At 34.9% G+C, this 16,472-nt stretch overlaps 1 protein-coding gene across 1 annotated transcript in view; it reads right to left on the bottom strand.

Annotated features, from left to right (window-relative positions):
* Nucleotides 1–16,472, bottom strand: part of Ipmk (inositol polyphosphate multikinase) — a 50,108-nt gene that overhangs the window by 26,307 nt on the left and 7,329 nt on the right. Inside the window, exon 2 of the mRNA XM_010603271.3 lies at nt 9,886–9,971. Within this exon, the coding sequence (XP_010601573.1) occupies nt 9,886–9,971 (86 nt within the window). The remainder of the gene's footprint in view (nt 1–9,885; nt 9,972–16,472) is intronic.

The raw sequence follows: 16,472 nt of genomic DNA, 5'->3' as shown, positions 1-16,472 counted from the left end.
AAAAAAAAAAAAAAAAAAAAAAAAGAAAGAAAGAAAAAGAGGCCCAAAGTCTCTCAGATACATACAATTAATACAAGTTCAGAAATATACAACTATTTCATTTTTATAAATTAGAAATCATTATAAAGAGTGCTTTAAAAATATACATCACGAAAATAAAAAGTAAGGTAATAAGGGCAAATTCAACAAATTATGTAATGACCTTTATAGAGGAAATATGAAATGTTTTTTTCAAAAAGGACACATTGAGCCAGGGATTTAGCTCAGTGGTTCCGCTGCATGCCTCACAAGCCCAAGGTCCCAAGTTCAATTCTGGTACCAAAAAAATAAAAAGGAGACATTATAGGCTGAGGATGTAGGTCAGTGGACAGTACCCGCTTCGCATGTGCAGAGCCTTGCTCTGAGCTCAATCCTAAGCACAGTGGGAAAGAAAACAGTATGTAACAGTAAAAATCAACAATTCTAGTATTAGACTGTCTACTTTCAAATCCTGGAGTTACCATTTACTCTTTAGATGATTTTGCTAAAATCATTTGAACTAATTATACCTTAATCAGCACATCTATAATAAGGATGTCTCAGTAACTTTTCTCTTGTTGCTGAGACAAAATACCCAACATCAAACGTTAAAGGAGAAAATGTTTATCTATCTCACAATTTATGGAAGTGGCTCCAAGGCAGTGTGGCTTAGTATAGGGACTTCATAGAGCAGAACAGTTTATGGAAGCCACAAGGTAGCAAAAGCAACAAGGAAACCTTAATAGAGACTTTTTGCCCCTTTTATCTTATCCAGACTACCAGGATCAGGGTGATGCCAAATCAATCCATGCAATATTTAGTAATCACACAGTCTTAACACCAGCACCACACATACTAGAGGCAATCACCTTTGAAAAAGCCACCTACGACCACATGAAGCTTTGGGGGGACTTCTAGACCCAAATCATAACAAAGGGGTAACAACAAAATTGAAACTATAGATTGTGTGAGGATTAAATAATTAATATTGGTGAAAATTTTACACTGGTACCTGGCACACAGTGTTACAAAAGTGTTAAATAAAATATAGAGAATAGAATAGAGATAAATGCTATGGGGAAAAAAAATACAGTAAAAAACATCAATTCTCTTTAAATTAATAGTTCATTTATTTCAAAAAGAAAAAAGAAATCCAAGAGAATGGAATAAAGGATAAAAGCAGAAAATTCATAATTATAGATGAGACAGATTTTCTTACCTATTAGATTTAGTAAAAATGGAAAAAGTTGATATTCAGTATTAACGGTACTCCATAATACACTTAGAACCTACTGCAGTATAAACCAAAGAATAATTCAGAAGTACCTATCAACATTTAATTTCACATGGTAATCCAACCTATAAAACTCTTCCTATGTATACATAAAAATGCTTACTGAATATCACTGCTGCATTGTTTTAAGGAAAATAATTCTGAAAAAATTTTAACATCCATTTATACAGTTAATTCATCCATTGCAGTATTATGAACTACTAAAAGTAAATGAAGTAAAGTAAGTACAGACATGGTATGTTACAAAAGCAAAAAAAGCAACCTGTAATATCTTATATATAATTTGTGATGGTAAAAATTATATATATTTGATAGAAATGTCCCCCCCCCAAATATTTGAAAAGTTACCTTCTAAACTGTTAAAGATATTTATTTTCAAGAAAAACAAGATGTTAAGGGAAAAAATTTGTCATTTTTATTCTAAATATCACCATTATTTTGCTTTTTGAATGATGAAGCAGCAAGATCATAAAAGTTTAAAAATCACTGGTTATGAAGTAATGATTAGAATAGACTTGGCAAATTCAGTAAATGTTATTATCTGGTGCTATGAAAAACTGACGTTCTAACAATAAATCACTAAAAGTCACGCAAAGATTAAGTGATGAAACTTTGTCTGAAGGACAAAAAGACTTAACTGTCTGAACTCTAACCCCTTATACTATCTATACTGCCTCTCTAACATGTGAGGAAACTGGGGATGCCTGATGCTACAGTATGGATCCTGAATACGCCCCATTAAGTCCATGATTAAAGGCTTGGTCTCTTATTTGCGAATACTGGGAGTTGTTAAAACCTTTGGGAGGTGGGACTTGGCAGGAGGCCTGAAGACCTACCCTTCAAAAGGATTATGTATGGGACCCTGGTCTCTTTCTTTATTTTTGCTTTTTTGGTCAAGGATAAGCAATTTCATCCCCCTACCTGCTTCCACCATTAATAGGCTATTTACCACAGCGCCAAAGAAACAGAACCAACTAAACATGGATTGGATCCTCTAAAACTGCAAGTCAAAATAATTTTTTTTAATTTAATTTAGTTTCATTTCATTTTATTTTTTGGTACTGGGGATCAAACTCAGGACCTTGTGCTTACAAGGCAGACAGTGGAACCACTGAGCTAAATCCCTGGCCCACGAAAAAATAAATTTTATTTTCTCTACAAATGGACTATCTCAGGTTATAGTAATAGCAGGCTAACACATCTGGTAACACATTAGCTTCTCTAAATGCCTGGATATAGAATATACTTTATATAGAATGCAACTACATTTTACAAATGACAATGTGTACATTTAGTACAACATGTACAAATACATTTAACAACAACAACAACAAAAAGCACAGAACACTTTAAACCAGGTCTGTTCAAAAGGATATACAATGTATGGCTGCCCAAACATATATAAACCCACCTATTCTCATTACGCAAAGGACCAACACTAGGAAAAAGATACCCAATACCAAACCATATGACATAATATCCCAAATACAATACAATTTCTAACCTACTGGCCTACATCCCATATATCTTCAAAATTCTAATTCCATACAAATTTAATGGTTATTATGTCTGCTCAATATTCTGGGCTGACAAGTAAATAGATTATGCTTAAACTATTTGATGGAGGGAAGTGAGTTCTTTGCTTTAACAAGTCTAAACTGCAAAATTACTGATAAGCATTCTTAAACAGGTAAAACTGCATTACAACAAATGTCCTAACACTTCTATACTTAATAGTTAAAATTTCATTTTCCCAGAAACCGAATTTCAAATATGAAAGGAAAAGGCAAGGAAAAAAATAGAAGTCTCTACACAAAAACAGCCCTGAAAAATGCTGTGCAATAAGCAGAATGAGAATGTAGCATCATTATTAAGCAACATATCTGGGTCAAAATATGACATCTAAATATCGCTGGAACTTATAAATATTTTCATGGGATTATAAACCTTGGAGAAAAATCAGTCATGATCCATAAACACACATCAAAATGTGGGATTAAAATTAGAACACCAGTCTGAACAATTCTACATCAGCCTACTATCTAGTGTCACAGCACTTCCCACACGAATCTGTATAATGGCTATGTTCCAGTAACATACCACTACCATAACAAGAAAGAAGACAAACCTTCACTTCTTAGGAATACAACCCACTGTTAAGGGCTGGATTATGCATCTGGAGATAGCTGGGTTGTTTTTGTAGTTGTTTTCTAGAATTGGGGACTGAACCCAGGGCCTTTCCCCTGAACTACATTTCTTCCTTTTTTTTTTTTTTTTTTGAGACAGGGTTTCTCTAAATCATTAAATTGCCCAATAGTCTCAAACTTGCCATCTTTCTGCCTTGGCTTCCCAGAGTATACCACTACAACTAGCTAGAGACAGTCTTTAAAGAGGTAATGAAGGTTAAATGAGTTTATCAGATAGTTCCCAGAATATGCCACCACAACTAGCTAGAGACAGTCTTCAAAGAGGTAATGAAGGTTAAATGAGTTTATCAGATAGAGCAGTAATCTGATGATGATCTTTAAGAATAAGAGATTAGGACATAAGAACAAATAGAAGACTGTGAGAATACAGAGAAAATAGCCATCTACGAGCCAAGAGAAATGCTCTCAAAAGAAACCAAGCTTAACCGCATCCTGACATGTTCTAAGCACCAGAACTGTGAAAAAATAAATTTCAGCAGTTATGCCAACCAATGCATGCTTTGTTTTTTTTAGCCCAGATAAATGAATATACCCACCCCTCCCTTTCAGTACAATTTATTAAACTTATGATGTCTTTTTCTGTTAGGTGGCACTTTCATAAGGTAAAAGACATTGGCAAGATATTTAATATAGGAATGATGAAAAACTGTCCAATGGAAAAAAATCATTACCATGCAGTCACATATATAGTACTTAATCCAAGTACAATACAAAAACGAAATCTATAATACAAAAGAAAACAGTGAATGAGTATAATTTAATTATGCTCACAAACTGGTTTAAGGATAATACACAGGAGGAATCCAACATACAAGTAATTTTACAGCCATATAAGATACCTCGCAGAAACTGGGACAAACTAACACATAAATAGTAATAAATTTCATTGATTATGTGTCCAGGAATCACAAGTATTAGCTTGGAAGATAACATGTTAGATTAATGCAATCCCTAAACATTTATTAATAAATATCATCACCTTTATGGCATAAATATAGTTTAAGCACAAAGTTTTGAAAAGCACAAGTTTTCTATTCAAATACATTTTATACAGCATGACAAGTTTCAATTATACACCACTGAAAAGAATTATAAAGTGCTCTGGAATGCACAAGAGACAATCCATAAATTGTACAACTGCATATGAAGAGATAACTTTTCCCTTAGGAGAACATGCATCAGTCTGAGGGCCATAATGGGCAAGAAACCACACAGTGATTTAAGCAACAGACATTTAATATCAAAAATTATTAAGCACTAATAAAAGAGTAATTAGAAGACATAAAGAGAATTTTTTCCCTAAGGTACCTACAACAGCTGAGAGAGTACTTTGGGAAAGACAAATCTGGGGAGTGAGCCTGTCTCCTCAGCACACCTCAGTGAAGAGGGCATAACTGAAGCCCACTGGATGGCAGAGAAGTTCACTTGGTTATCCAACCCAAAGCAGGTCCACAAATGAACATGCATAAAACAACTGTACAAGTAGTACAGCTGATGGCTGGGCATGTGGGCTCACATGGGAAGGCGGGGTATCACAGTAAGCAGAAGGCCGAATATCCATCCTATGGTGACAACAGGAGACAAACATGAACAAGAAATGAATGTGAAGGAATCAAGGTACCAGTTTATAGAGGAGGCCCTTCATGTTAGAAAGGCCGTAAGGTGACGATCACTCAGGGCTCTGAGGTTTCTGGGGATCTGTATTTCCAAACATGTGGCTGTGGCAGAGATCCAGTTACCTGCACTTCTGACCAATGAGACAGCAAAAGCCCCTTCCTCTTACATCTCTCTAATGCTCTCTACAGAGAATGTTTAACAGTATCCTCACAATAAAGGAGAAATGTTTAGAGGAATTAAGCTTATTGTTATAGAGGTAACACATGGAGAATTTGGAACTAAGGGCAATAAATTGGTAACTGGCAGAGTGGTTTATAGTGTATCAACATTTAAAGAGTTCTCAGGTTACTCTAGTATTATCTAGTGCTTCAAACTCAGTTTATCAGTTAGATATAAGCTTAAAAAATTACATACTACACCTTAAGAAAAATACAGATCAATATCCCTTATGAATGCTTTAACAATATACTAACAAACCAAATCCACTGACTTAGAAAAATAGTTACACCTTGACCAAGTACATTTTTTTTTTTTTTTTTTTTTTTGGTACTGGGGATTGAACTCAGGACCTTGGACTAAGTAAAATTTATTCCCAGAATAAAAAGCTGGTTCATCTCATAAAATCATTTAGCATAATGCATAATATTAAAAGAATAAAGGATAAAAACATGATCTCAAAAATTCTCACTGTTCATATTAAAAAAAAAAACTGTTTTTATTAAAAAATAAAAATCCAACTGGCTTTTGGCAAAAACCGACAAGCTGATCCTAAAATGCAAACTGAAATACAAAAAAACCCAAAACAGCTAAGACAATTTTTAAAAAGAGCAAAGCTGGGGGATTCATATTCCCCAAGATTTATTACATAGTTACAATAATCAATAAAGTATGGATAGACATTTAGATCAATTAAATTTAGAGCCTTTAAGCTATTCCGAATGAGTAATCAATTTACTGCTTCTCAATTCCAAATTCACCATTCCTAACTTGTAATTCTGAACACTTCCTTTAAACATTTCTCTTACATGTATAGTCAGCTGACTTTTGACAAAGCCACTAAAACAATGGGGAAAGTACAGTCACTTCAACAAATAAGTGTTGTAGTGACTGGATAGCCATACGCAAAAGGATGACACTGGATACCTTCCTCATCCTTTCAGAAAAATAGATAAAAGATCAAAAAGTAACAGCTAAAGCTGTAAAATACTTTAAAGAAAAAATAAGTATAAACCTTAATGACCTTAAATTAGACACTACTTTCTTATATGACATCAAAGGCACAGCCACAGAAGAAAAAAAATTAAGTTGGACTTTATCAAAATTCAGGTTTGTATTTCAAAGATCACTATGCAGAAAGTGAAAAGACAACCTGCAAAATGGCAGAAAATATTTGCAAATCATAATCTGATAGGAGGTGTACCTAGAATATATAAATAACAACATTAAGTATGGAACTAAATTTTAAAAACACAGCTCTTTCTAAAAATGGGCAGAAGATCCTGATAGGCATTACCCTTGAAGATATGTAAATGGCCAGTATGCACATGAAAATATACTCAACATCATTAGCAATTAAGGAAATGCAAATCAAAATAAACTGTAATGAGATAACATTTCATAATCACTAGGATGTCATTTAAAGCAAAAATAGAAAATAAGTGTTGATCCAAAAAAAGAGAACTACAGGTCAATCTCCCTAATGAACATGGATGCAAAAATCTTCACTAAGATATTGGCAAACAGAATACAAAGGGTCATCAAGATTATACACCCTGAACAAGTCGGATTGATCCCAGGGATGAAAGGATGATTCAACATACATAAATCAATAAATGTAATACACTATATTAACAGAGTCAAAGACAAAAACCATACGATCGTCTCAATAGATGGTCTTTATCTCAACTTGATAAAGGCTATCTATAAAAAACCAATAGCTAATATCATACTAAATGGTCAAAAACTGAAAACCTTCATGCTAAAATCAAGAACAAAACAAGGATGTCCACTATCACCTCTCCTGTTCAATAGCTTTGAAAACATTAGAAATAGCAATTAGACAAGAGAAAGAAATTAAAGTAATAAAGATAAGAAAAAGAAGTTAAACTGTCCTTATTTGCTGATGATATGATACTCTACATAGAAGAGCCAAAAATCAACACCAAAAGACTTCTAGACTTAATGGACAGATTCAGTAGAGTAGCTGGATACAAGGTCAACACTCAAAAATTAATAGCCTTCTTGTACACAAATAACAGACTCACTGAGAGAAAAATTAGGGAAATAATTCCTTTCCCAATAGTATCCAAATAAATGAAATATCTAGGAATAATCTAAAATATGGAAACAGCCCAATTGCCTGCCCATCAACTGGAGATAGAATAAAGAAGATGTGGTTTTTCTATAAAATGGCGTACTACTCAGCCATAAAGAATAAGAAACTAGAGACATTTATAGCTAAATGAAGGCACATTGAGGCCATACTCTTAAATGAAATAAATAGGACACACATGTATAAATACCAAATAGTTTCTTTGGTATGAAAAATGAAAAGTGTAAATAAGGTTCAAACTGTGTTACTGATAATGTGAAATAGGAAGGAAAGGTCTAAAGGAGTGGAGGAAGTAGGAAGGGTAGGGGAAAGGAAAGAATAAAAAGAAAAAATATGTGAAAAGGAAAAAATGGAAACAAAGTCTTTGTAAATTAGGGAAGGTGGAGCGGTGAAGGAAGGGAAGGGGTATGGGGAAAAAAAAAGAACCAAGACACGTCCTTAAAGGTACAAAATCCCAATGATGAATGTAACTGTATTGTACACCTAAAATGTACAAATAAACTTAATGAAAGAAAAAAAAAAAGAAAAGAAAAGAAGCATTGGTGAGCATGCACAGCAACTAGAACACTCATATACTGGTGCTAGAAATGTAAAATAATTCAGCCAGTTTAGGAAACAGTTTTGACAGTTCCTCAAAAAATTAAGTGTAGAATTAGCAAATGACCTACCAATTCTATCCCTGAGCATGTACTTAAAAGAAGTAAAAACAGGGCTGGGGATTTAGCTCAGCAGTTCAGTGGACTGCCTTGCAAGTGCAAGGACCCAAGTTCAAACCCCGGTACCAAAACAAACAAAAAAAAGAAGTAAAAACACATGCACAAATACTTATACATGAATGTACAAAGAAGCACTATTAACAAAAGCCAAAATGTAACCCAAACGAAATGTCTAACAAGTGAATGGGTGAGCAAAATGTGGTATAAAGCACAATGGAGTACCACTCCACTATTAAGAATAAATGAAGCACTGATGCATGTTATGATATAGATGAACCTAAACACAAAAGGTCACAGTTTATATGACTCCATTTATATGAAATTACTGAGATGGAGATTAGAGCATGGCAAACTGGTTGAAACGTGGGCGTGATCTGTTAATTACAAAGGTCCAGGACACATGCACAGAACAGCTCCCAAAGCCCTGCACATGGACCCAATCAGAAAGTGCCACCTTGAATTCCCAGAGAGAACTTAAGCAAGTTTTTGATAGGACAGCCTAGACCTCATGCCAGCCTGAGGAGTGGGAAATATAAAAGACAGCCACCACTGAACTCTGGGGTACACAGTAGTCCACTTTCATGCTGCAGAGTATAACTTTTCATACTTTTCCCTGGCCCAAACTCATTCTGCAGAACTGTTTATTTTCCTATCTTTAATAATGTAACACCTTGCTACCTTCTGCGCTTGTTTTTTCCAATTCTTGTAAGACAAGAAGAACCTAGAAACCATCTCTGTAAGGAAACCTCAGAACCCCAGAACCTAGTAACATTGCTGTGAATAGGCAAGTCCAAAGAATGCAGATTAGGCGTTGACAGCAGCTGAGGAAAAGTAATGCAGCTGCATGGCTTAACAGACAGAAGGTAGAAGTTTTCTCCTCCCACCACCTCCCATACTGGAGACTGAACCCAAGGCCTCATGTATATCACACAAGCACTCTATCACTGAGCTACATCCTCAGCCCTTTTTTCCAATTTTTATTTTGAAAAAGGGTCGTGTTAAATTGTCAGGGCTGACCTCAAACTTGCATTCCTTCCTCCTGCCTCAGCCTCTCAAGAAGCTGGGGCTACAAGTGTGTGCTACTACACCTGGCTATAAATTTGTTTTTGTCATCCACCCCCTCAACCTGGTGTTACAATGCTGGGGACAGAACCCAGGGCCTCTAGCATGCTACCCAAGTGCCTTTACAGCCAAACATCTCTTACCCAAGGACTTTCTTTTGAGTAATGAAAATGTTTTGGAATTAGATAGAGGTGGGAGTCACACAACATTGTGAATACACTAAAATAAAAATATTCCCACTCACATGGTTAGATTAAGTATATCCTCCCCTTTGGACATTCAACATGCAAGTTAGCACATTTAATACTAAGGAATTCTATAGTAAAAATACGTATTTAATTTAGCATTTCTGAGAATTACAAACACCCTCAGATAAGTGTTTTTCAAATTGTGGGTCACAACCCATTGAATGAAATCAATTTAGTGACTCAGAATACGACTCTTTAAGAAATGAGTAGAACAGAAAATACTAGGCTACATCAAATACAATAGAAAGATAAACACTGTCATGAAGCTTTTATTTCCATTATACACAGTGAACTAGGACATGCTGTCAAATATATTTCTTACGGTGAGTCACCACCAGAAATCTCTGAAAAAACACTTTGAATACAACAAAACAAACCTTACCTTACTTACCATATTATAAAATTCCAGCTCTCTGGGGCCCCTCGGAGGTGGCTGTAACTGTTTCAACACTGTGCCATCCGGATGTTGCAGTATTCCTATGGGAAATAAATTAGACATTTTATGATTAATTATAATGAATTTTGTTTCACAAGATAGATTTGTTCTTGAAGGGCCACATAAACTAGTTTCCTAAAATTTAAGGGTCTATTTCAGAAATTTTAACATTCAACCAACGTATTTTAGTACTTACTATATACAAAGCACTGGAACACAAACTATCAATCACACAGCTTTATTGTCTCTAACCACTATTCCCTGATGATCCCCTCAGACTTTCTAATATAACATGCAAATTTTTATAGAAATTCCTCAGTAACAGACCTTCTATGAGATGTTAAGTTCTGGTTTTAAAAAAAGCAAGTTAAAAGCTATAGCACAAATTGATCCCACTTTCATAAACAGAAAACAAATATGTGCTAACAGTGGCTACATATGAATTTTCAACTAAGTAATGTTAAGTTTCTCTTATTTCTTATAAGAAAACAACTTAAAAATTTTTCCTGATTGGTATGCACTATGTGCAGCTATACAAACAGTACATGAATTATCTAGTCACCAGGAAAAGTGAGGGCTGAACTCAGACACCAAACATGGAGCACAAAAAGGTACATTTTTATAGTCTTCATTCAGGAGGAATCTTTTCAAACTTCACCATGTACATACCAACACTAATGAACTCTAGCCCTGTAACCCCAAACTCTCATTTCCAAATTTAAATCTTAAATTTTCATGTAACAAGACTTCATAAAATCATGCTAGCTAAAACAGAATACAGCGCTAATAAATCTATTTAGAATTTTTTCCAGTTGAGTTTCTATTTCTTTGCGCACATGTTAGGCATTTTTAATTATGGCAACAATGTAGAATTTAATCAACAAAAGCAAAGCAAAAGGTCTCAACTTAGTAAACAGAGCATCAAGTTTAAGATCTAAACAAAGAATAGAAGAAAGGTAATTATTAATACCTGTGATATAATGCAACTAAAGATTACTGAAAAGAAATTTTGTTTCTGAAGGCTGGAATTCAGAACAAGACCTTTATTCCTGTGGTTAGGACACTTCCTATGGGACTAACAAAAAGCGACAGATGAACAGAATTCCATAGTGAAATTATGGGGTATTCTTAAACAGAGAACCACAGGTGCTTCCCCACATTGAGGCAAGTACCTGTTCTAGATACAGGTAAGTTTCCCATTAGACCAAGAGATTTCATCAGGCAAGTAGAAGTTCCTCAAGGTGCGGACAACAGTGTGAGGGAGAAGGACGAATTAGGGATTTTAATAATCCCAACATAAAAAAACACTGTTTGGTTCAGCAAGCCTCCCACACTACTCATCCTACCACATAACCCTTTAAATTTTGTGCCAAAGAGGAAGGTAATCCCAGGCATTCTAGAGTGAGTAAATTCCAGGATCCAAAGTAAACTAATAGTATCTGAAACTGAAGCTAAATTCTCACCCTCACAGGCACCCAGCTCAAAAACTGTCAAGATTAAAAAGGAAGCATTTTAGAAGGTTGAACTAGTAACAGATGAACTAATCTCCAATCTGCAGTGCAGCACCAGTTCAGGTAAACCCTGGGAGGAAATGCTTACCAGCCTCTCAGATAACAGAGGAAATAAACTGCTATGACTTTTATCTAGATGCCCCCCCCAAGCCTTATGAGCTCATAAATGGAGCTTTGGGGAGTGACTGGATTGTGGGTGTGTGACACTGGCTTAGCCCACTGATTGGTTTAGCATAGTTGCAGGTGACAGGATTACTGAAGAGGAAAGATCCTGGCTTGGAGTCAGCTGAGTATAGCTGGACACCTACAAACGGTGAAACAAAATAAACCTTTCCTCCTTTAACTCGTAGGTGTTGGCCATTTTGTCCCAGCAATAAGAAAGTAACTAAAACAGGCATGCACTTCCTGAAGAAAGAAAACAAAAAATAGTAGTCCTCACTTACCAATGTTCTTTAAATAAAATACCTTAAATAGGAAATTATGAGACATAATCAAGAGAAAATGTAGTAATTAGGAGAGACACAGATGACCAAATAATTCTAATTAATAAACAAGGATACCGAAATGAAAATGCTGAATATACTAAGGAAATTACGAGAAAAGGAAGAAAATAAGGAATGAAGCATTTTAGGGGACAAATAGAGACTAAAAAGGGAAATTCTAGAACTGAAAAAAGTATCTGACACTTTAATTTTAGGACAAAGCCAACAAATAAGCAATCACAGAAGTGACAAACATTAAGAAACAGCAATATTAATTAAGAAAGATGAATAGGAAATATGTAATTTCTAAAAAGTTTCTAAAAAGAAAAAACAAACAAACAGAGCATTAGAAATCCCTGGGGAGTATCAAGCACTTTAACAAACATGTAGCTGCAGTATTTAAAGGTAGAAAGAAATTGCATCAGAAAATAATTGTTTCAGACTTTCACTTTGGACCTAGGACATGGAAAAGTTACAACTACTGCTCCCACCTAAAAGATAAAAAAATCCACAAAATTGTAATTTTTCTTGAGCTTATTAACTAAAATTAATTTAACAACAGGCAAAAACTTTAAGCCATACACTACTAGAAAAAGCAGATGGGAATATTGGCTCACCTGTGGAAAAGTATGGAAAAATGGGACCACCTTACTAGGAGGTTAACAATTCAGCTCAAATTTTATAGAAAAGAATGCAATTCAAGTGTAGGATAGGCTCTTGGTATCAACTCCTAGGTGGTGTAAACACTTGCACCATCTTCTCAAGACATCTCTCTTCTAGTCTTTAAAGAAAAACACTGGGACAAGACAGAAACCCAGAAAACATTATGCTCAAAGGTACTGACTATGAGGAATGGAAATACCACTTCTATAAGAAAAAAAGGACCCTTTCCTCTTATGGAACAAAGGTCTTAAGCTACTGGGGTACGTAAGGACAACAAACCATGTGGTCCCTGAGGTACAGATGAAGATTCACTGTGACTGGGGAACAATTTAAAAAACAAAATATCCTCTAACCCCGAGGGTCAGGGGTGGAAGTGAAATAAACAACTATACTAGGGGGCCGGGGATTTAGCTCAGTGGTTCCACTGCCTGCCCTGCAAGCACAAGGTCCTGAGTTCTATCCCCCGTACCAAAAAAGAAAAGAAAAAAGAAAAAAGGGAAGAAACAATGCTATATTATGTCTATGTAACCATTCCTTGATACAACTGTAAACTACATGATTACAAACATATAAAATTAAACTTTTTTTAAAGATTAGGAATTTTAGCAAACAGAAGCTTCAAGAGTCAAATGGAAATAGCAGAAATAAAAACACATAGTAAAAGAGACATAGAATCCTTTCAGGCCGGGCATGGTGGTTCACACCTGTAATCCCAGCACTAGGGAGGCTGAGGAAGGAGGATTGCCATGAGTTTGTGGCCAGCTTGGATTACACAGTGAGTTCAAAGCCAGCCTGAACTATATGTTGAGATGCTGTCTCAAAAAACAAAACCAAAGCAATGCTTTCCAGGGTCTCAGTGGGCTCCACACAGCCAAGGAAAGAATCAGAGAATGTGATATCAGGGGAAAGGTGAACAACAGAAAGAGAAAGGTGAAAAGGGTGAAAAAGTTAAAAGAAAGCAGTAAATGTCTGTGGGATAATATCAAATTGTCTAAGGTAACTATGCATATCATTAGAATCCCAGAAGAAAGGACACAATCATGTTGATTGAAGCATTATTCACAATAGCTAAGAGGTGGTAGCAACCTAAATGTCCCTGGACAGATGATTGCATAAACAAAAAATTTGGTATATGCAAACAAAGGAGTACTATTCAGTATTTAAAAAGAAGGAAATTCTGGGCCAGGGATTTAGCTCAGCAGTTCGGTGGCCTGCCTCACAAGCGCAAGGACCCGAGTTTGATCCCCAGTACCACAAAAATAAATAAATAAATAAGAAGGAAATTCTTATGCTACAAGATGAATGAACTTGGAAGTTTCTATTTTTATTTCACTGTTAGGTGAAATTAGACAGTTACAAAAAGATAAATACTGCATGTTTCCAATTTATGAAATAAAGCAGTTAAGCTTTTGGAAATAGTAGAATGGTAGTTGACAGGGACTAGGCAGAAGGAGGAATAGGGAGTGGTCAGTACAAATAGAGGTGTAGTTAGATGAAATTCTAGAGATCTGTTGCTACTGTAAGCTTAAAAATGATTTAAATGGTAAATTTTATATATTTTTTTTAAACACACACACAGAGTATTTGAGAAGCCAGGTGCAGTAGCACAAGATTGTAACTCCAGAACTCTGGGAGGCTAAGGCAGGATGGAAGCCTGGACAACTTAGTGAGACAGTGTTCAAAATTTTTAAAAATTTAAAAAGCTGAGGATGTAGTTCAGTGTGAAGGCCCTAGAGTCAATCCCCAATACTGACAAAGGGGGAGGAGGGTAAAGTTGAATATTCAGTAGGATTACAACCATATAAAATAAATGCATGTTAAAATTTTTATCTATGGAAAGAATTCTAGTTTATTTTTATTTCCTTTCCTCTTTTTTAAAAAATTTATTCTAGAATATTATGACAAACATATGCTATTTTTATTAGAAACAAAATTGTAAAAGCCAGGAAAAGTGGTGTAACCTGTAGGCCCAGCACTTTAGAAAAAGGAATCTTATCATATATAAAGAGAAACACTTTATAATAGGTCAGGTCATTAAGAAGGCACAGTATCCTAAATATATATGCATCTAATAACAGAATTTCAAAATAAATGAAGCAAAAACTGACAGAACTGAAAGATAACTCCACAAAGGATAAGACCACAATGACTTTAACATTTAGTAAGACATATCATTAGTAAAGACATATAAAACTTGAACAATAGTGTCAAACAACTTGACCTCTGTAACATTTAAGAATATTATATCCGTACAATATTACATCCGGCTGGAGTCATTGGCCTGCATGTGTTACCCCAGCTGCTCAGGAGGTTGAGCCCTTGTGTTCGAGATAAGCCTAACACAGCAAGCCCTCATCTCCAAAAATAAATATAAAAAATTTAAAAATAAAAGCTACATGCAACAGAATATATATTCTCTTCAAGTATAAATGGAGCATTTACCATATTTTGGACCATAAAACAAGTCAAAAATCTAGAAGGAATGGAATCATACAAAGAATATTCTGATTGAAATGGAAAGAACAGCATTGGGGAAAATACCAAATTATTGGAAAGTAAACAACATACTTCTAATTAATTATCCATGGCTCAAAATTCACAAGGAAAATTAGAAAATACTTTCAATTAAATGATAATGAAAACACAACATAACAAAATTTGTGGAATGCAGCTGCTTAGTACTTAAATATGTTGTTCTATTCGTATTAGAAAAGAAAAAATGTTTCAACTTAAGATGTAAGAAAAAGAATCTACTAACTTCAAATTAATAGAAAGATATAAACAAAACATCAGTGACAAAATAGACAATGGAGAAACTCAATAAACTCAAAAGATATTTATTAAGATCAATAAAACAGGGCCAGTGATTTAGCTCAGTGGTTCAACCACCTGCCTCGCAAGCTCAAGGACCTGAGTTTGACCCCCACCACCCCATATTAAAAAAAAAAAAAATCAATAAAACTTATAAGCCTCCAGTTAAGATGGATCAAAGAGAAAAAAGAAAACAATTATTAGAAAAGACAAGTCCTACAAACATTAAAAGAATAAGAAAATTAATGAACTTCCTACTAGTAAATGAAATTCAGATGAACAAATCCTTTAGCCACAACTATTTAAAAGTGACACAGTAAATCAGAATTGCTGTCTGCTGCTAAAATTACTTAACTATAATAAAAACTCCCTTAGACAAATGTAGATCCAAATGGCTTTACTTGTAAATGTTAACTAAATACTATACAAAGAAAAAAAATAATCTTACCAGACTCACCAGAAAATAGTAAAGTATCAATCAGTTCCCAACTCCTTTCATGAAGTCAATATAATTCTGATTTTTTTTTAAACTCCAAAGACTAAAAATAATTATAGGCCATGACCTCAAATGAACATAGTCACAAAAATCTTTAACTGTACACCAGTAAATCTAATCCAACATAGCCACATGGATAATTTATCGTGGCCATGTGGATTCTATTCCAGGAATGCCAACTAATTTAAATAATTTAAACTGAATAAATATGGTACTAATATTTTGAGGAGACAAAGATCTCAATGAGAAGGACGATACAAACAGAAAATGAGGAAAAACCACCATGTGGTGTTAGCTTTAAATTATAGGTATGGAGAGCTAGACACGTAGCTCAGTAGCAGACAGCTTGTCTAGCTAGCATGTGCAAGGTCCCAAGTTGATCCCTAGCTTTGCAAATAAATAAATAGGTACGGGGGCTGTGGGTATAGCTCAGTGGCAAAAGGGTGTGTGGGAAACTAAGTCTCAAAAAAAAAAACCCGGGCTGGGGATTTAGCTCAGCAGCTCGGTGGCCTGCCTTGCAAGTGCAAGGACCCAAGTTCAATCCCTGGTACCACAAAAAAAAAAAAAAAAAAAAAAAAA

The sequence above is a fragment of the Fukomys damarensis genome, unplaced genomic scaffold, assembly GCF_012274545.1.
Source record: "Fukomys damarensis isolate Sample0158 unplaced genomic scaffold, DMR_v1.0_HiC HiC_scaffold_20, whole genome shotgun sequence".
Taxonomy (NCBI): Eukaryota; Metazoa; Chordata; class Mammalia; order Rodentia; family Bathyergidae; genus Fukomys; species Fukomys damarensis.
Note: the sequence above shows the minus strand (reverse complement) of the source record. Positions and strands in the feature narration are given on the sequence as shown.